Source organism: Lygodium microphyllum, chromosome 16, assembly GCF_053477565.2.
Source record: "Lygodium microphyllum isolate KBCC chromosome 16, Lygodium_microphyllum_v1.1.10, whole genome shotgun sequence".
NCBI classification, from domain to species: Eukaryota; Viridiplantae; Streptophyta; class Polypodiopsida; order Schizaeales; family Lygodiaceae; genus Lygodium; species Lygodium microphyllum.
In genome coordinates, this window is record NC_141150.1 from 103358376 (window position 1) to 103379536 (window position 21161).

The 21161-nt window shown below is 39.6% G+C and overlaps 1 protein-coding gene and 1 long non-coding RNA gene across 5 annotated transcripts in view; one reads left to right on the forward strand and one right to left on the reverse strand.

Moving 5' to 3' along the window:
• LOC148023181 (uncharacterized) overlaps nucleotides 1–11074 on the forward strand; it is a 170683-nt gene extending 159609 nt beyond the window's left edge. Inside the window, exon 4 of the long non-coding RNA XR_015693623.1 lies at nucleotides 10155–11074. This is a non-coding gene — a long non-coding RNA (uncharacterized LOC148023181). The remainder of the gene's footprint in view (nucleotides 1–10154) is intronic.
• Nucleotides 1–11795, reverse strand: part of LOC148023180 (putative trehalose-phosphate phosphatase C) — a 171483-nt gene extending 159688 nt beyond the window's left edge. Inside the window, exon 1 of one of the 4 annotated variants that reach the window (XR_015693620.1) lies at nucleotides 11654–11795. Coding sequence is in view for 1 of the 4 variants with exons in the window: in XM_087696154.1 (XP_087552280.1) it covers nucleotides 4744–4783 (40 nt within the window). In the remaining 3 variants the exon portion in view is untranslated. Of the gene's footprint in view, nucleotides 1–4743; nucleotides 4873–11068; nucleotides 11207–11653 lie in introns of those variants that run through there. The other 3 variants (XR_015693619.1, XR_015693622.1, XM_087696154.1) reach the window with 3 other exon arrangements.
• Between the last annotated feature and the right edge of the window lie 9366 nt (nucleotides 11796–21161).

Consider the following 21161-nt stretch of genomic DNA (forward strand, 5'->3'; position numbering starts at 1 on the left):
GAGGTATTTTTTATCATTTGACCAACATTTCCTAACTACTAGTTTGTTTACTTTTCATAAGCTGATTGCTACTTTGGTGGTTGTTCCTTTGCATTCTTGGTTAGCATCGAACCCATGTCCCAAGTTCTAATTTCAAGCATACCTACAATACTTGGTTAGCATTAGAGCCTTCTCCCGAGATCGAGTACAAGCACATATCGATGGCCTTGGTGGCTGACTTTTCTCCGCTCTTCCTATTGGGGAGTGTCTGGTTCCTTCTTCATTCATTAGCTCCATTGGACTATTATCCCAATGCTTCTCAACTAGCATAGAACCCTCTTCCTAGGTTGAGATTCAGGCTTCCCTACACCACTCACAAGAACCCTCTCCAGAGATTGAGTATGAGCATGTTCCGCTACCAAATGGCTGATTTTCCTTTGGTTAATCTCACCTAAATGGTGTTAGGTCTACCTTCACCTTCATCATCAGATTCATCATGGTTCTCGCCACTACATAAAGACCAACATCAAGTCTCTCTTCCTCCTTCGGCATCAACATCCATGGTTGAGAGGGGGTTCCTATCCTTCCTTGGTACTCTACAGGTTTCGACATTTGTCCTCAATATTGACCTCTCTTCTCTATTATCCCTAAAAACAGCCCATGCTTCCATCCCTCTGGATAGGATCCTCGAGCTAAAAGAAGCAATCAATTACTGGATACATTCCAAAAATTGAGCAAGTTATCAATGGTATCCCCTGACTGATACAGAGACAACAAGTGAGCCAACAAAGTTTGCGAATGCTGCGATTCAGCTCGAAAAGAAGAAGCATGTTGAATACCATACTAATCGGACAACACACGTGCATTATCCCTAAAAACAGCCCATGCTTCCATCCCTCCATATAGGACCCTCGAGCTAAAAGAAACAATCAATCACTAGATACATTCCAAAAACTGATTTTGTAGCAGAAAAGATTGGTTGAAACATAGAGGCAAACAAGTAAGGAGAGCCTTAAAGGCATGAACATGCCTGTGGGTCAAATCAAAACCAAAGGATAGTGATCTGACAAGACATGGTGTCGCTCCACCCACATATCAATGACTACACAAAGAAAAGAATCACTCTAACAAATGTAGATCCTATCAAGTCTAGCCCAAGTGTTTGGATGTTGAAGAGAACGATAAGTATATCTAGACTGTGAAGGATGCATCCAAGACCACATGTCATGTTTCAAAGACACAGCTACTAGTGCATCCCAAGCCTGCCGCTTAGGACCCAATGAAGTCACCTGATCTTCAAATACACATGCATTAAAATCACCCATAACAAAACCTTAACGAGACATGGAAAGGCAATGCAAGTCATCCCAAAGCTGACGATGTTCTTGAGACATAGGAGGAGCATATACGCACACCAACCACAAAACCTCCCCCTCATATATGATTTTCAGTATCATAAATCTGCTGCGAGGGCTAAGAAACCAAGGATGGTTACAAGAAAGATCTAACGGCCAACATAACTCCAAACTTATATGGAATCTAACCACTAAAAAACATTGTATAGTCCTTGTATACATAAAAAGATCTTGCCAAAGCATTTTGTTTGTGCTCCACAATACAAAAAACATCCCAATTACCAGTTAACACAATTTTCCACAACCGATACTGCTTATTGCCCAAAGAACTACTTTTAACATTCCATAAAGCAAGTATCCTGGTAAACAAGGGGAGAGGAAACTATTGAATCACCACTTTCCCTTTCCCAGCTTTCGCAGCTTAAAATCTGTCCATCTCACTACGAATCACATCTACAAGATCCACCCTCTGCAAACTAGCAATAGAAGCACAAGATGGGAACTTCTGTTTGCTGAGAACGGAAAATAGCCTAAGGAGGCACAAGCTTCCCACGCACGTCCTTTTTTCAAAGAGAATGGAAAGAACTAAAAACACAACTTCACGAGAGAGAATTTGTAACTCATCTTAATGGAAATGAAGATGATGGAAGGTAAGAGAGGTGATGGCTCCTAAATTCTCCCATGAACATATATGCAACATGAGAAAATAAGGATTCCCCACCAATAGAGCATATGGCAAGTCTTAATAAGTTTAAGTATGAATGTAGAGGGAGAATTGGAAGAGAGGGTTTATATGATTTAGACAACATATTAGAATATGAGAGAAAAAGAGAGAGAGAAAAAAAAAATTTTTTGAGAAGAGAGCGCGATAAAAGGAAAAGAGATAGAGGAAACTTGCCATTATGTTACATAATAAAAGAGACTCACTCATAGCTTACCTCAAAGAGATGAACTAGCATGAGGGTATTCTAGAGTGCTTTCATGTGCTTGTCATTGTCTTTGTTATTGTGTTTCTTTACATCTCCATGGGCTCCTTGTATAGCCTCCATGAGGGATTAGATTAAGCTAATCTTCTTGATTAACATAATCCTAGATGATATATGGCATCTTTGAAAATATGGAGAATAGTGAATGAGATAAGTCCCCACCTTGGTCATCATGCAAGAAGCCAAGGATGGTGGTAGACAAGCTAGAGAAAGGGAGCTAAATTACAAGAGGTGGATACCCAAAGCACATTATTATAATATATTTACAAGAAGGATAAAATGGGAAGCTGATGTGGTGAAAGACAGAAGAAAATTGTATGTAGCCAACAGGTTGCATCTTCGTAACTTCAAATCGGTGAAGAATCTGAAAAAAGTTTCTCCTGCAACTTTGTAGACCAGGTCGAAACTGATCGGACACGCGAGAATTTTCTTGAAATTCGTTTTTCTTTGGGATTTATAGAAATTATTAAAAATGGCTTCCAAAAGCTGCTTTGACTTTAGTTCCTCATATATATAGTTACATATAAGCATGTGACAAAGGGAGTCCATGCTTGTAAGCTTTTGTGTAAGATCCAAATGATACCATGATGTGGATATTGACTTGTGTACAAAGGTGAGGTGTCCTCTAATGAAAGTGATAGATTTCAAATCTTGGTGATGCAGGTGGAATCCACGTGTAACTGGAGACTAGTCCTTTGAAAAAATCTATACACTCACTCAACCCCTAGGTTTAATCCATTTCCATCTTTGCTAAGATAACCCATCCATTTTACTCTTTACATTGACATCCCTCCTAAGAACTTGTTCCTCCACTTGCTAGAGTTATCATAACCGAGAAGCAATAATGTAGCATACCTAGTACTTGAAGAGTAAACCCAAAGTGATATGGTAAAGCTCTTGATAGGAGTTTTGGCCAAATTTTGTGGTAGAAATCCAGTTTCTAAAAAACCGGGATCAATAGCAATCTTCTAGTCTAATGGCATTATACCAGAATTCCACACTAGCTGACACAAGAGAGTCAATGGGTCTTTAAACTGCTCCACATGAGCTGAAAACAGCTCATTAGGAAGCCCATCCTAGCCAGGACTTTTTCTTCGAAGCAGGTGGGATAGCACTTTATCCACTTCATCTTCTAAAATATCAGCCTCCATTAAATTCACCCATTCTGGTTTAACCCGATTACTAACCAACTCCCAAATATATTGACAAGCAGAGTGAACAGCATCAGAAAAAAACCTCTTGCGGACCCAGCAAGGACTTATAAAAGTCAACACTCATCCGGATGATGGAGGCAGGATTAGTCACTATAATACCCTACTCATCCATCAAATGCACAATATTTTCCTGAGCATATTTCTGGTGCAGATGAGCAAAGAATTGATGGGATTGACAGCTATTATTGTATAAAGCTTTAACTCTGGCCAGCAATTTGTATTTTGCAAATTTCTCTTCCTGAACAGAATGAACCCTGCCTTTCAACCGTTCAATGCATGTGAGCAAGTCTTCATTAGAATCCCCTGATTTTCTTAGAGACAAGGAGTGGGCCAATAAAGATTGGGCATGCTGCAATTCAGCTCATAAAGAGAAAGCATGCTGAAACCATACAGACGGGATAACTCTCGCGCATTATCCCTAAAAACTGCCCATGCGTCCCTCCCTCCAAATAGGATCTTCAAGCTAAAAGATGTGATCAGTTGCTGAACACATTCCAAAAACTGATTCTGCTGCAGAAAAGATTGATTAAAACGAATAGGCAACTGAGCAAAGAGAGCCTTAAATACATGAACAGGTCTATGGGTAATTTCCAAGACCAAAGGGTAGTGATCTAATAAGACATGCTATTGTTCCACCCACATGTCGATGACTGCAGGAAGTGCTACCATCTCTCTCTCTCTCTCTCTCTCTCTCTCTCTCTCTCTCTCTCTGTGTGTTGCTGAGCTCAATCTGTGTGTGCTCGTCGCTGCACAGGTCTGCCCTTCAATGTATCTGTAGGTCGTCACCTAAACAGTGCCCACCGCCTTCTCTCTCTGCCTCCAGGTCGCAGGGTTGCAGGGTAACACCCTGTGCAGAAGGCACCAAATCCTACAGCAGCTTGAAGGTCGACACAGCAAGACCCAGCTCTGTCTGACAGCTGTCACAGTTGCAGGCAACTCCTGTACAACGCAGGAATGGGCAGCAGGGGTGTGTCGCAGCAGGCTGGCGAACAGGTGAGCCCAGGAAAGGGAGCGCACAAACGGTGCACAGTTCAGACCAGCAGTGGCAAGGGCCAGCGCACAAGCTCTCTCTCTCTCTCTCTCTCTCTCTCTCTCTCTCTCTCTCCCCGCCACTTCTTTTTGCTATCCCTGAGATGCCAGAACTTATTAGCCTTCCTCGTGACCCATCTTTTAGCTTCCACCATCTGATGATATATCTGATTCACTGACCTTTTCTGAAAGTCATCAGGAAGCACAAACTTCCAGTCATGCCATGGATGCAATGGCTGTAATGCAGGCAAAGGAGAGAACCTCTGAAGACAGTCTTGTATTGACGACCAAATGTCCCTGTATCCACAAAGCACCCTAAAGTACTGACGAATACGCCTAAAACTCTCTCTCTCTCTCTCTCTCTCTCTCTCTCTCTCTCTCTCTCGTAAAGGGTAATTGTATTAATTACAAAAAAATTACAAGATTACATGATTACAAAATGCAAGATGGCTCCATGCCATTGTGCATAGTCCTAGTGAAGGTACAAAGGAAGCAAAGTAGCTAAAGAGAGGCAGAAGAAAGTGCAGTGTACTAAGCAAGCCGATCTTGTCTAGGGAGGATATCTATTAACTCAATCAAGTCTAGCTGCCAATGAAGAAGCCCTTTCAAGCGGGCTATATGACTCTACACACCCGATGGAGCGTCAAAGATAAATGCATTCCTCATGGTCCATACATGCCAACAACCCCAAAAGCATAAGAAAGGAAAGAGCACTTTCATGTCAGCCTATACGGGTCCACAAACTTAGGATGTCCAAAGAGCCAATCCTTTGGAGACATCGATAGCCCAACCACTCGGAACCAAATGGCCAATAGTAGAGTGACCAAACCTTCCGCATGACCAAGCAAGCAAGGAACCAATGGTAATGGGTTTCAACTGACGTTTGACAAAAGAACCAACAACCATTGAAAATCCTTCGCTTGGAAAGCACCGAGGTAAAAGGAAGCGCACCAATCAACATTCGCCAAATGGAAACCTTGGATTGGAATGGTGTTTTATTAAGCCAACCTATCATTACCACAAATTTCCACCACGCTTGGCTTTTCTAGAGACCCCAAGTAGTATTGCCTTTTTGGACAAGCCAAGCCTTATCACAAATCAATAAGTGATATATTTGGTTTACTGAAGCACAACTCAAAAATAGCCAACCATTAATCATCCAATCCTGCCAAGGGGCCTCCTAATTCAAAGAAGGGGAGAGGCTACATGGCCCATAAAGAGGTGGAGATCGCGTTCCACAAGTTGCAATAGCCTCGGGGAACATGAAGATAGCGCCAAACCAATCTAACGGACATAACAACCCCATTGGCAGGTAGAAGAGCGTCAACAACAATGACAAGCCCTGAGCACGCCATCCTATTTAACATCGGTCTTTGTTTGTCTTTGCCTTGCCTCGAGAGAAGCTTCAAAATCGCCAGCACTTCCACTTTCAAGGAGTTTGCCACCTCCAGATCCAAAGATGGGTGCCAAGAGGATTTAACAAGGACCGATCTTCAAGAGTGGACCAAATGATTAAACAATGTAGAAGACTTAAGATGGATAGACTGATCGGCATTAACCACATGCCACCATGAAGCAAAAATCCTAGTGTTCTCATGCTTGATACCCTAAGACTCAAGGAAGAATCTAGCAATCAAGGACTAAGGTTACCTACCCTCACACAAGGCCTGGAAGTTGGAACAATGGCCAATGAAGAGCAATCATGTGTACCTCCAACAACCCCACCACCCATTATTTTGGGAGTACAAACATGGTGTCAAGAGATCCAGGATATACCCATCCATGTAGAATCTTTTTCCAAAGCAAAAACCGAACAAGTTAAGTAATTTGTTGCAAATGAGACTTCAACCAAGGGAGAAAGGGAAGGTAATATGAAACCATCAAAATCATGATTGTCTACGCTATTTTTAATCTCACATAGAAAGGCCAAGCTTGTCATTTCCAATACACAAACTTATCCATAATGCTTGAGGAGATCCAATCTATTAGCACTTTAGGTGAAACCTACGCTCCAAAGGGATAGCCCAAGTGTCAAAAAACCAAGCCTTTAAGCTCTACCTCACTTTGCTAGCCCAAGGCCTAGAGATTGCCCTCAGTGCAACTGATAAGAGCCGACTTGGATGTATTAAGGCACGGGCAAATAAATCCCATGTGGCCATTGCTCTTTGTATATTATCTGGATCAGCCTTAAGGAACATGAAAGTGTTGTCCGCCAAGGCCTAGCCCACCAACTATTGCTATGAAGGGGAAGAGAGTCCAACAACCTCGCCATTGAGTGGCCAAGGCAAAGAACAAAGGACTCAAGGGGCAACCCTGCCTAACCAATCGACGAAGAGGGAAGGGTGTCGTGACACCACAAGAGTTCATATCAGCAAGCCAAACTTGTTGGGCTATTAGAGGAATTGCACGAACGCTAATTTTCAGTTGTAGAAGTATAATCGCAGCCAGCACGCCTCCTTTGCTAGGGAAAATGCGGTCTGCCTGCGTACCTTTGATGGTGAAATGGTCATAGATCCATGAGCAATTGTGCAAATGTGCAGAACCTATTTCATGGACTTGCTTGAATTATAATCCTCCATTTCTCATGTAGTCGGTGCGGCCCGCTCATTGTTTTGTGATCTGGTTAAAGATCAAGTCCCATTAGATGTTGCCAATAGTTTGGATATGAACATTACACAAAATGAGGTCATGGATGTCCTCTTGCACTTGCCTAAAGATAAGATTTGGACAATTGGATATATGCCACCCTCTTGAAAGGAGGGTCTGATTAAAATGATCCCTAAAGTGCTGTCCTCCTTGGCCTTGAAGCCGTATAAGATCTTCACCAAAGTCCTAGCTAACAGATTGCATGAATATCTTCCGAACATTATTCACCTACCTATAGTATGGATTTATCAAAGAGCGTAATATTCTGCACAATATTTTGAATGTCTAGATGGGAATAGATTATGCTTGATACACAAAACAAGAAATGGTGATGGCTCAGTTGGACCTTGAAAAAGCCTTTGATCATTTGGAATGGTCATTCTTGGGTCAGTTGATGCAAAGTATGAGTTTTGGTCCAAGAATGTCCGGACTTATCAATACTATAAGCACAGATTCCTCTTCAAGAGTTCGACTCACAAACAGAGTGTCTTAGAGCCAACAATTGCTTGGTAGCTTGCAACCATTGCTTGCGTAAGGTAGCATGATGTATTCCATATTGTCTAGCAACTGTTTGCACATTGCACATCAACTGATCGAGGGACGCTACCCCTTGAGATAGAAAGTCTAATAAAAATTGATGTAGCAATTGTTCCATATAGCCATCAAATATCTCATGCCAGAGGAAGGAGGAGTTGAAACGCAATGGAAGCTTGCTCAAAAGGGCTCGAAAAGGACAATAGGATGCATATGTATCTCAAATACCATGGGGAAGTGATCAAAGAGGACATAGACCCTAAAAAAATGTGATTTCCAAAACCTCCAACAAAAAGGAATCATCATGCATAATATAAAGCCGATCAAGCGGCTCCAGGTTTCCAAGTGTTGTGCTGAATGGAAGGTGTAGCCATGGTCTAGCGGAGAGAACCACCACCATCAATCCTGTTTCAAAACTATCAAAGCTAAGGCATTCCGGGCCATCCATGAGTCCATGTCTAGAAGTCAAATGCGACGAGTCAACGCACGTATTGAAATCTCCCATGATAAATCCAAGCCTCCCAAGGGAGAGATTGGCTCTCAATTGGTGCTATAACTCACGATGACCAAGAACATCTCTCTCTCCCCCCCTCGAGACCTTGATTAGTTTTGGGTCTCTTCTAGGAGTGGATATACAGAAATTATCCTTTGATTGCAGCACCTTAGAGAGTAAACAACAAAGAACAAGAGGATCTCAGAAGATTTTTCCCCTTTGATCAACTCTGTTTCCAGCAAAACTATGCCCTCCTTTGACAACATCTCTAGAGCCCAAACATAGTTGCCAAGTTTCATAAGGTTAGGAAACTTGTTTCTACTCAAGCATCTCATAAATGTATAAAACACATGTTTTGGACTTTCAAAATAAGCCCTACCCTAACATTTGTAATCAACATTCATTATGAACTCATTTGACAGGTGGACATGGATATTGGCATTGATTGTAGAATCTTTATTTGAGTTGTTATCTATGATGCATGTATATATCGATGGCTTCTCCTATGGTTGAAGTTAATGCTGGTCATAGATAATGGACCATGATGCATGTAAATAGTGATGTTGTGTTGAATAATCATTTGTATGTATACAATCATGAATAATGACCCATCTATGTTTGCTACATTACATGAGTCATATTTTGTATGTATGTATAAGTTTCATAGTTTTTTTCCCGGATTGAATGAAAACCTTTTCTAACGTTTTATTAAACCCGCATGAAACCTATGAAACCTGTTTCATACTTCATGTTTCAGAAACACCTGGCAACTATGGAGCCCAGATCCTAGAAATAAGTCTGAGATGGCTGAGAATAAAGTGATCAACTTTTGGAAATCTTCTAGAAGAAATTTGTCATTTAAAAAAGCCTGAAATTGCTGAATCTAAGTTAGAATCTGGAATATGCCTAAGAAAACTGAGAATGAAGTGATTAGCCTCTAGACAGCCTCTCCAAGGAACCTATTGTGAATAATCAGCCTGTGACCCAGGACAGCCAGCTTCGCCTGCTGAAAACAAAGTCTGTGACACCCTTTCCTAATGAAGGATATATTGATGAATGGGGCAAAACTGAATCTGGGGACGCTTCAACTGATGAAAGAAAGAGTCAACACTGCACAAAATCTTTCTCGAGATGGCAGAAATTGCCAGAAAATGGTATTACCCAGGGCTGGTGAAGACGGACAGCTTTGATTGGTTGAAGAGACTCTTTACAACTGAGGAAATGGCTGAAGCATGATCTGCTTTAGGTTGGATAGCTTCAGCCTCCTAATGCCCTTACGTAGTGTCAGGAGTCCCACAGCATAATGGGACTAGCAAATCAAGTAGACAAACCCCTTTGGCCGTGCAGTCTCCCACTTCTCCACCTAATTTGCTGCATTATCATGGTTATAGCTTTTCAAAGGAAATCCTTTCAACCTCGCATTGGTGCCCACTGAAACTCATATATGCAGGACTATCTCTCAAGCCACCCTAGAACAAATCAAATAGGCAAACCCCTTTGGCCATGCAGCCTCCCATTTCTACACCTAATTTGCTGCATTATCATGGTTATAGGCTTTTTAACAGAAATCCTTCCAATCTTGCATCAGTGCCCACTGAAACTCATACAGGCAGGAATACCTCTCAAGCCACCCAGGAATCAAGAATTTATTTCCAATTGAAGCCTGCTATGAGCAGATTGTACTCAAAATGTCAGAAAAGAGAAATTGATAATGGATGGCCCCATACATGCCTCTAGCTATTATGTTAGCATAGTAGCTGTTGTATTTGCATGCAACAAGCGCAGAGATTCACGATGCTGCTGTTCTTTTTTCTTTAAATAAACAAACCAGGACTAGAATACTAGAAAATCTGCATTCGTCATTCTGAGAACTTATGCTACGGTTATGACATGATTCTTGCAATTTGTGATTTTGCAGCTCGGTCAAACTTTTTCAACATTCAGCACAACCCCATTCAACATACAACCAGCATGGATGTCACTTAATCCAATTGTTGTCCAGATTTCACAGAAAATTGTTGTATAACTGTATGCTTTTCATACATGACCCCACTTCTCGCTGTCTTAATCACCGCTCACCTAAAAATAGTAATAAATGAAGATTGTTGCATAGAATAACTTGCAGATTGTCTCTGTAGTCTGCTACTAAAATCTTTTGAGGCACTTGTCCAGATTAACGCAAATAGTAAGAAATGATGAATCAGTTGAACTCTATTTCGTAGCAATCACTACCTACTTTTCCCTAGGTTTCTCAGACAACCTTCCTGGGGTGATTATTAGCGCTCACTGCTAACCATGTTAAATATCTGGTTGATCAAGCTTCATTCTACATGCTTCGAGGCTTTCCACACACAATGTGTCCTGACTTCTGCAATGATCCATATTTGCAAGGTGTCACTTCTCTAATCCAGTCAATGTACAGTCCTCGCATTCCAGTTACCTGGAGGCAACAAGACAACATCGTCCCATGGATGGTTGAGGGGAGTCTCTACATGATATCGTGGACTGCTGCAAAGGGCTAGTCGTCCTGCTTTAAGTAAACATCAGAAGGACTCGCAGAAAGTCCGGACTGAAGAGGCTAGATATCATGCAAGAAACATTCGACGTGCTCCAAAGCCCTGAGGGAAGAACTACAACTTAACCGAGAACGCAAGCTAAGTCAAACCCGTTGCTCGTGGCAGACGAGTGAGAGCATTTACATGGGGTGAGAAGAACTAGCTGGTCGTCGGTTTGGTACTAGATACCGAACTGATACCCTCTGATGATTGATACAGACGATTATGCAGACAGGAAAAGTGCATAGACTTCGACGTATTTAACGACATGACTAACCTGGAGGTTAGGGTTGGTGAAGCGTTCGCGTTAAACGAAGAACTCTTCGGACGGCATATTTCAGCTTATCCTGCGTAATAAGGGAGAGGCTATGGCGATGATAAGCAGCTTATCCTGCGTTTATAAGGGAAAGGCTATGGCGCTGATAAGCGGCTGCAAGGAGCTGCATTCATTTGGCGGTGTCTTCTTCGCAAAAGGCTGGTGCATGGATTTGGGGGGGAGGGGGGGGGGCGGCGGATTAGTTGTTGATGAGGATCACATGTCGCTCGAGAGTCGAGACCATGTTGCGAAACGAATGCACGGGAAAGAGGAGACGCGAGGGTGGGAAAAAAGGCAATCCGAAAAACAGCATTTTTTAAATTTATTTTTTAAAAACTTTTGAACTTTTCTTGTTGTTTATTTATTAATTTATTAAGCAAAAATAGGTAAATAAAATGTGAAGCCGGATTCCTGATTCCACATTCTTCTGTTTTGTTGTTGCTTTGCTTGCCCTTTTTTCCCCCTTGAGGACGAAGTACAACAGAAAAAACCAGCGCTGGGTGTTTGGCTGCTGATTGATGGATACCAGCTTCTTGAGGTACTTACCCTCTCTTTCTTTTACGGAGCAGCAGGCTGCAGGACACACGCAAGAAAGCAGCGTCCGCCCCTCTTGTGGCAAATTTAACCGCTCTGTCTCTGCAAGCCTACGTTGCGACGCCAAGGAGCATATATAAAATGCCTATATGCTATAATAGTACCCCCACCCATAGCTCTGCTATGAGGCTCTCTTGTTCGTTATTCGTTTACTATCAGTCTTTTTCGCTATTTCTTTACTGTTTATTTAGAGCACCCTTCCTTTCGTTTCCTTTTAAAGGGTGGGTCCCGGTCTTTTTCTCTCTCATCCATGCATAGAGAGAACAATGAGGGAGTATGTTTCGCAACACCACAACCAATCGAGCAGCGGTCTGCACGAAGCAACAACAGCCATCCAAATACAAATCAATCAACGTCCAGAGTCTGACACGCCACATTGGCACTAATGTCAAGACAAATAAGTTAAGACCTTCAACCTTAAAAGTTTGCGAGTTCTGTTATTTTTAACTATATTATAGTATATTTGGAAGCTATTTAGATTTTGCAAGTATTTTAGTTACATATTATAAGTAGACTTGAAACTTAAAACAAAAACATGCTCCCCAATAATTTTAATGTCTTTTTCAAATTTAACAATTGGCCTGACACTAAACCTCGGTTTTGCGCGGACACTAAGAGCAATGGCTACTAAAGAATTTAGGTTTAGCTTTTCAAAAGCTGTTACCATCACCCACCATAAGGATGCCATTGTCAAGGTCTATTCACATTGGCTTTTGGAAAATTGGTAGTCACACAAGGGGAAGAAGGATAGGGGCATCTCAAAGTGCAACCAACAATATATCACCCCACATATGAACTCAGCATCATTGTTGCCCTTTTCTTTCTTTACTCACAAAAGACTACCAACAAAAACTTGGCAAAAATTTAGTTTTCCCCTCTAATGTGACCACATGCAACTAATAGTATCTTTGAAAGAGCCCACCCATCACAAGAATAAACCTTAATGCTTGATAAGCACTCTTACTAAGGGTGATTAAATAACTCCAAGCTAGCTAAACTCTATGAGAACATGTCATCTCTCTCTCTCTCTCTCTCTCTCTCTCTCTCTCTCTCTCTCTCTCTCTCTCTCTCTCTCTCTCTCTCTACCATGGGTATTCATTCAAGATGCTATTATAGGGAAATAGTCATGCACACTCTTATGTCTCCTTATTGAATTCAAAAAACGACTTAAAATGGGAGATTTTCCACTAACTCCCAAATATACTTTCCATGGACATCAGCATAAAATGAGAAATATATACCTAGTGGGATTGAGAGAGAGAGAGAGAGAGAGAGAGAAAGAAGATTATGAAGGATTAAAAAAAGAAAGATAAAAAGACGAAGAGAGGGGGAAAAGAGAAAAGAGAATAGTTTTTTTTAAATCAAACCTTTTTTGATATAGTTTTTGACTTAGAGAGAGAGATGGAGAAGAAATATATCATTTGAAAGAGTGAGAAAGGGGAAGAGAGGAAAGAGAAAAATAGAGAGAGAATTAAACATTTATAGAGAAAAAAGAGTGAGAGAAAATACTTGAAAGAGAGAGAGAGAGAGAGAGAGAGAGAGATCGAGAGAACGATACAAAGAGAGCAAAAAAGAAAGAAGAGGAGAGAGAGAGGGGGGAACAAAGAGAAAGAGAATTATAGAGGAAATATAAAATTTAAGAGAGAGAGAGAGAGAGAGAGAAAAGAAGAATTATAGAGAGAGAAAAGATAAAATTTAAAAGAAAGAGAAAAAATTTAAAGAGAGCGAGAAGAAAAAAAAAGGAATAAAGAGGAGAGGGAGAGAGAAGAAAAAGAGAGGAGAGAGATATCATGAGGCTTAAAATAGCAAACTAGCATGTGGTTCAATTTATTGTCATCTTCCATGTTGTGGAACAAATTATCTTTTGACTACTTGTTCTTGAATTTTTCAACATAGAAAACAATACTTTTAACAATAATAAGGTACCCACGCGCTTAGGGAGTATATACATATGTTAGTACTTAAATCCTTGGCATGCATTTCTATCCATTATAATATGGTATTCTGATGGTTTCTTTCATCATGTACTAGTTTGTCCCTCCTCCAATGATGGCAATCTTGATCCTCATAGTATTTCATTATCATAGCACATTTGTGTCTATATGTGTATGCATGTGTGAGCTTAAAAAACCTTTTGTGGTAAGGTTTAAACAACACCCTTCTTTGCCTTATCAAACTACTAGGATAATATTTTCTATAGAGTGTAAAATGCAAGTAAGGTGTGTGTAGGAATAAGGTCTTGTGAGAAGCATAGTGAGCATGAGTTGCAAGTGTAAACTACCATATGCCAACAACTCCCATATTAAGAAGGTTGAGTACTTTAGGTATAGATTCTCCTTTCTTCCGACATTAATACCTTGTGGCAATGGAGTTATCTCTCTCATCTTCTCTCTCCTCAAATACTTTTATTTCACAAGGTTTCCTCTTAGTAAGTTTCACAATTGCACATAGAGAGAGAATTTTGCAACCTCATGGGTTATATATATCCTAGTCTATAAGATGTCTTAGCCATGTGGAGATCTTTTAGTCAAATCACAAGCCAAATGTAAGGCGTTGAGACTTATGGCAACCAAAAAGTCTCTCTCTAAATATTTATGAAGACCTTAACACTTTGAAGATTTATGCACACGCATTGGCTAGAAGCTTGCTTTTTCCAATATTCTTTGTATAAAAGTAGCCCTAGACTATTATGATGGCACTTTATTGTCCACATAAATTCGATTGGTGAATGATTTGTGGAGCATTAAGAACTTCTTGGTGGAATGCAAGGAACCATGGGATGTCCATCTACTTAAAAACTCGTTCAATAATAGCATATAACATTGATTGATATCACATGGGTTGGTAGGCATGATATTGGCAAGCATTCAATAGAGTAGTTTGTTGCAATAAACTCTTGTTGAATCTCATAAGTTTGTCACAATAAACTTTTGCTGAAGCTCATAAGGCTCATTACTTGGCATGTTATGGTATGAAGATAATCCATCATGTCATCGACACTAACAAGCATGCTCTTAATTTTCTAGACTCGTGTAGCATGGGATGCATCTTAAAACCAACATTATTAAGGTGTTGCCCAAAAAAAAAAAAAGCTAAGGTTGGTTACACACCAAGTAATGGACGGCCAACCCCTGCTTGGAGTGTGGGCATGCACTTTTTGAATTTGGGCACAAACATGGACGTCATACCTTTACACACCAAATGGACACAGTTTGTAAAAAAATAAAAAATAATAAACTTATAATTTTTTTGATTGGTTGAAAATGCAAAAAGTGCACCCTTGTTCGCCACTTTACAAAGTGGGCAGGGGAGACTCCCTATCCAAAAGTGGGCGGGGAGTTCACCTGTTTAGCAGGTAAACAACAGGTCATGTCCTCTCTAGTGTGTAAAGGACTGCGGACGACCAACCCTTAAATAAGTATTTTGATTGGTTAAAGCTTACAAATTGGGCATCCGTCATTTGGTGTGTAACCAGCCTAAGTGGAAGAGATGTGGAAAAGCCTATGAAAACATCCATGATCTCCTTTGGAATTGTCATAATTTACTCATTTGACTACACAAGTAAGATGCAATCTTCTTGATACAAATGTACGCATGTACATGTGGTTGTTTGGTATATTCGTTCCCATCACTCGGAGTTCTTGTACTTCTATGTGTAGACTTGACTTTGGGCTGTGTGTGGACAACATGCCAATTTTATGTCTTCATCATTACAACCTTTCTCTTTCTTTTGTGGTTCTTTACAACAATCATTATACTTGTGAGGCAATTTGTGATATTGGGTCTTTTTTTTTAGCAACTCCTAGTAAGCATCTTTCAATTCAAGTGAGTAGATACCAGTCCCCCAAAATCTTTAACTTTTGCATTTTTTCATTTTCATGCGTTTTCATGTTAAACTAAAAACCTTCATCTAAGGTCAACATTTCAAACACTACCAAAAAAAAAAAAAAAACGCAATAGGACTACCAACTTCTTTCACGACATAGTTTTTAAATATCATTGTTATCATAACATTTTTAGTATGTAGCTTTTCAAATATCACCATACCACAATCCCACTCCCCCCTACACAAACATGTAGCTTTTCTAATATCACCATACCACAATCCTACTTCTGCCTACATAAACATGTAGTGTAATCCATTTTCTAGTGACATAGACATGTTCACCGCACACCCTCACTACACCTTTTCCCATAGCCCAAAACACATAGACACCCACAAAATCCCATGTGTATCTACCATACTCTCTTCTACCTCCACACACATTATCATGACTAAAGAATCTCACTAGAATTGTTCCTATTACTGCACAATAGACATCCTAACATCACTAGCATGACAAATATGTACTCTATTCCCTCCTATATGGCACATGAGTCTTTGATGTCATTATTACAAGTTAGACACCTTTAAGTAGGGTCAAGTGACATTGTTGTGCCTCATCTATCATCATACTATTAGTTACTTCTTTATTTTTAGGCTTACCATATATACATGTGTGTGTGTGTGTGTTGCAAGATATTTAATATGTAATTCTTGACATAAAGGAAGTTGAATACTCCATTAACACTGTAAAATATTGATTAGAAGTATCCTCAAGTTTAATCTTGTACATTACAGTTGCATATCAAGCCAATAGTACATAGAGATCGCTAGTTTATGCTTGAATGAGAGCGACAATGCATCCTATTACATTATTGAACATGAAGACCAATAGTAAGCACAAAAATAATTATCATGGATTGTAGATATCATTAATAGTGCTAGGTTGCTATCCCAATCACCCTCACAAGCCGATGTTACCTTACTTGTGCCCATAGCTATCCGATCAATATGTTAATGTGACCATTGCATGCCATCTATTGAGAGATTATGAGTGTCGTATAGTGATGTGAATAGCTTATGGGGAAAACATATTTATAAGTAAGGTTTAGTCCAAGTGCAACATGAATATTGTACCTAAGGTGTAATTACTAAATAAGACTTATTATGATACCATGCCCTACACACATTTACATTAGCCTTGAGATTTGGGCCTATCATAATCATTAACACTACCAATTTTTTTAGAAAATAGCAAGGAAAATAAGCAAAGAGAAAAGATAGCTATTAAAATATAAAAACTCACAATTCAATTAAAGTCGAAAAATCCCTAGATATATAAGCATGTGAAATTAGGTGATTAAACATGATTATCAATTTAACATATTTTCAATGAAGATCCAAATGGGCATTGAAAGCCTTAGCATCCCAAGTTTATGTAAATAGCAAAGAGGAGAGAGAGGTGAAGAAACCGAGTGTACACACACCATGGAGACTTGAGCACATAGAAGTAGGGTTGAAACCTTCTTCTTCTTCTTCTTTATTCTTATACAAAAAAACTTAGTCTACATTATGATGAAAGACTAATACGAAAGTGCTAAAATATATGTACATGAGATCACCAAGCATTAGCTTGTTAAGGATATATGAGGTGACATAACGAATGTACTAAAATGTATGTACATGTGGTCACCATTGTTATGTTGCTAAGGATAGATGATTGGCATAATGAATGTGCCATAACCAAGAGTGGACTACGTGGATATAGTCCAATTGTAGAATCACTAGCATATCCTCCATGGATCACCTAACATGTTAGTGAGTGAAGTCGTGCCACATCACCAAGGCATATAGTGGATGTCAGCTCATATGGAGTTCAATATCTCAATACTCCCCCTTGATCTCTACACTAGCTCATGTACTCAAAGCATAGTCCTAAAGCGGCAGAGCTTCTTAGCTCCTAAGGCATTAGTAAAAATATCTACAACTTGATCCTCTATATTGACATAAACCAAGTCAATATTGCGTACTATGACCCACTCTTGAAAAGTGGTAATGGATCTCTATGTGTTTGTTCTGCATATGATACACTGGATTCTTGGCTAGTAGAATGCTTCTAAGATTATCATAGTAGATGATAACCCTCTTGTCTACTTGCATCACCAAAACATTAAGTAGCTTGCATAGCCAAGCTACCTCACATGTTGCAACTATAGCATCTCTATACGTTGCCTTGGTACTAGATATTGCAACAATAAGTTGTTTCTTGCTACTCCAAGTAACAATATTGCCCAAAGGAAAATGTAAACCCACTAATAGACCTCCTATTTGAAATATTGCCAACCAATGTACATCTATGTAACTATGCAAGTCCAATTGTATGGCTGGTGCATCGAACAAGGCATAGTCGAGTGTAGACCTCACATAGTGTAATGTGTACCACATTGCATTCGAATGTGGCTTCCATGTGGAAGCTGCATAAACAGACCCTCCAAACCAACTATGTAGTTTATAGTCTAGCCTAGTGATCATCAAATAAATAAGTGACATCCTTGATCCCATCATCCTCATGTTCATTAAGGCTTAGCATTGATATACCATACTCTATTAGTATATTCAAAGCATACTGTCTCTATGATAACCATTTACCCTTAAGAGTCTCGATTATCTCTATACCAACAAAATAGCACAACTCTCCCAAATCCTTTATTTCAAACTATCTTGAGAAGATTCTTCATATGGTTGATCTCTATCTCATTATTAGCCATGATAATCAAGGCATCTACATATATAGTAGTGACCACAATAACCGTATCACTCTCACATACATAAAATGAGTGATTTTCATGTGTGTTGTAGATTCCAATGCTAACAATATATTTGACAATCCTATCATGCCATGCCCTTAGAGCTTGTTTTAGCCTATGCAAGGCCTTACAAATCTTGCATACATAATCAAGATAACTATCATCCATATAACCACATGGCTACTCAGGATAAACTTACTTTTGCAATTCCCCATGCAATAAGGTATTGTTAGCATCCATCTCATGCATGATTTAACCCTTTGATATAGACACTAGAGTAAAAGTTTCCTCATGATCAAGGCCATGAGTCTATGCATACCTTTTGGCAACCAACCCTATATAATAGTGCTCAACAAATCCATTGGACTTACCTTGTAAACCCATTTGCAACCAATAGCTTTCTTCCCTTTTGATAAAGGTATCAAGTACCATGTGCCATTTACCTTTAAGTGCAACCATTTTTTCATCCATAGCATTATCCCAATGCTCATTACCCATTGTATCCTTAAAACTAGTGTGCTCTACATTTTGCACAACCTTAGCTATGTATACATAGTGATGAGTTGCATAGCTATTATACAATAATCGCTACATTGGCTTTTTCACTCTAGTTGACCTATGTGGACCAAGATCACTACCTAGTGCCTTAATGTCATCTTGTCCCTTCCTCACACCATCAAGTGTCTTGATAGATGGAATCCCAAATTCTTTATCTAAGCTATGCTCAACACCATCTAATTCCACATCATGAGAGAAACCTGATGATACATCAATCATAATGGGTGAATCCCCGACCTTTTCCTTACCTTTTCTTAATATTTGTGATGTACTTGGTAGAATGATATGTGAGCCTAATCTACCACTCCAAGGTCTATCGAATTTCAATAGATCCATGACAAGAAGACTTTAATGGCCCACTCAATGTATGATTGCTGACCTGTTTTCTAGACAACCACACTCTTATGCACATTAATCCCAACTTTGTCTTGCACTTGCTATACCAAGTTGCTCATTTCATCAAACATGATATCCCTACTAATGCTTAACTCATGCTCACAAGGTTATAACATATGTATCCCTTTTGCTAAAGAGAATATCTCACAAATACATAATTTTCTACTTAGGGATCTAATTTATTATATAACTCATAAGGAATATCCACATAAGTAATACATCTAAATACTTTCATATGGAACATATTTGGCCTTTTGCCTATGCACTTTTCCTTAGGTGCCATACCATGTATAATACCAAGTGTCTTATTCATAACGTGTACAATGGTAATAATTGCTTCAGCTAATAATGAGTTAAGTCTCTTTCAAGCATCGATGCTTGAGTTACCTCTGTAATATGCCTATTTTTTTACTCATCAACTCCATTTTTCTTTAGAGTGTATATACATGTAAGTTGCCTTTGAATACAAAATTTCCACAAAATTAAAAAAACTCATTGGAGAAGTATTCTCCCCCTCCATTCAAGCTTAGACATTTAACATTGTAATCTTGTCTCCTTCCCAACCAAAGCTTCAAATCTTTTTAGAGTGAGTAAACACCTTACTTTTCTCGTGCATAAAATAAACCCATGCTTTTTTACAATGATAATCAATGAAGAAAACATAATAATTACAACCATTCAAGTTGTAGTCTTTATAGAACCCCACACATAAAATGTATCAACTCAAATGGCTTCTTGCATTGATGCCAGGAGGCATATTTCATGGTGGATTTCGTAAACTTTGTTGACCGGGGCTCATACACAAAGTGGATTCTTTGTGTGAGAAGTTGATGGGGACGCCTATCCTTTTCGGGCGTTTCATTAATTTAGTGTGTACATGGGTGATTCCATAGCGGGTGATTCTGCAAAATACATATTAAATTAATAAACGTTTATGAGTTTAGAGTGCGCACTCGTAATAAATTAAGGTTAGGATTGATTTCTAACCAGTTGATTTATTTATGTAGCTGAAGACTGCTAGGTATTCACTTTTATCGGTTTAATTGTATTATTTTACTAACGATTGTGAATGCTTCAGTTGATGTGTAGAGATAGCAGCAGTGGCGGAGGAAAGCATTGGAGGATAGCGTGTATTCGAGTTATCACTTATATTTTGATGGGCGCATACCTTAGGCATGGCGCCTATATTTTGTCACGCCTATTTATTAAGGCGTTGGATATTTATTATGCGCATGGGCGCACGATTATGATATTTGTATTTGGACATTGTATTGGGTATGCCTGACTATTTGGGCGCCCGTCCATTAGCTTTATTTCTATTTTGTGCTAAAGCAAACTCAAAAGCCAAAAGCGTGCTATTTTATAATTTGGGCTATTATTTGAGCTTGAAGATGATTAATACATAAAATACATGCTTTGTGGGGCGCTCACACAAGGTATGGGGGGAGATTGCACCCAATTGGTCTCTTGTTCATGTCGTGCTTGCTTTCTACCTTGAGTTTTGTGCAAAAAGTAGAGTTATTTTGTTCTTGGGGACCTTTCGGCGCTCACTACGCGAGCATACAACATCCGATCTGTGCACCAGTGGTATCAGAGCGAAGCTGAGATCGAGAGCTTCCAATCTCTACCCATCTTGTGCGAAGGCAGAGCTCCTGGAATGATCGAGCTCTACAGTCAATCTCATTGCGAACGGTTGATATGGGTGGATTCTTGGCGGTCAAGAATCTCTGTCTACAGCCTCTAATCGCGAAGGACTGGCCTAAGGAGGCGGAGGACCACGTCAACATCTCCCTACTCAAGTCATTTCTTCTCAGATAAAACAGAGATAAGCTTCATCTTTAATCTTCAAAGTTTAAAGCTAAAGCTTAAAAGTAAG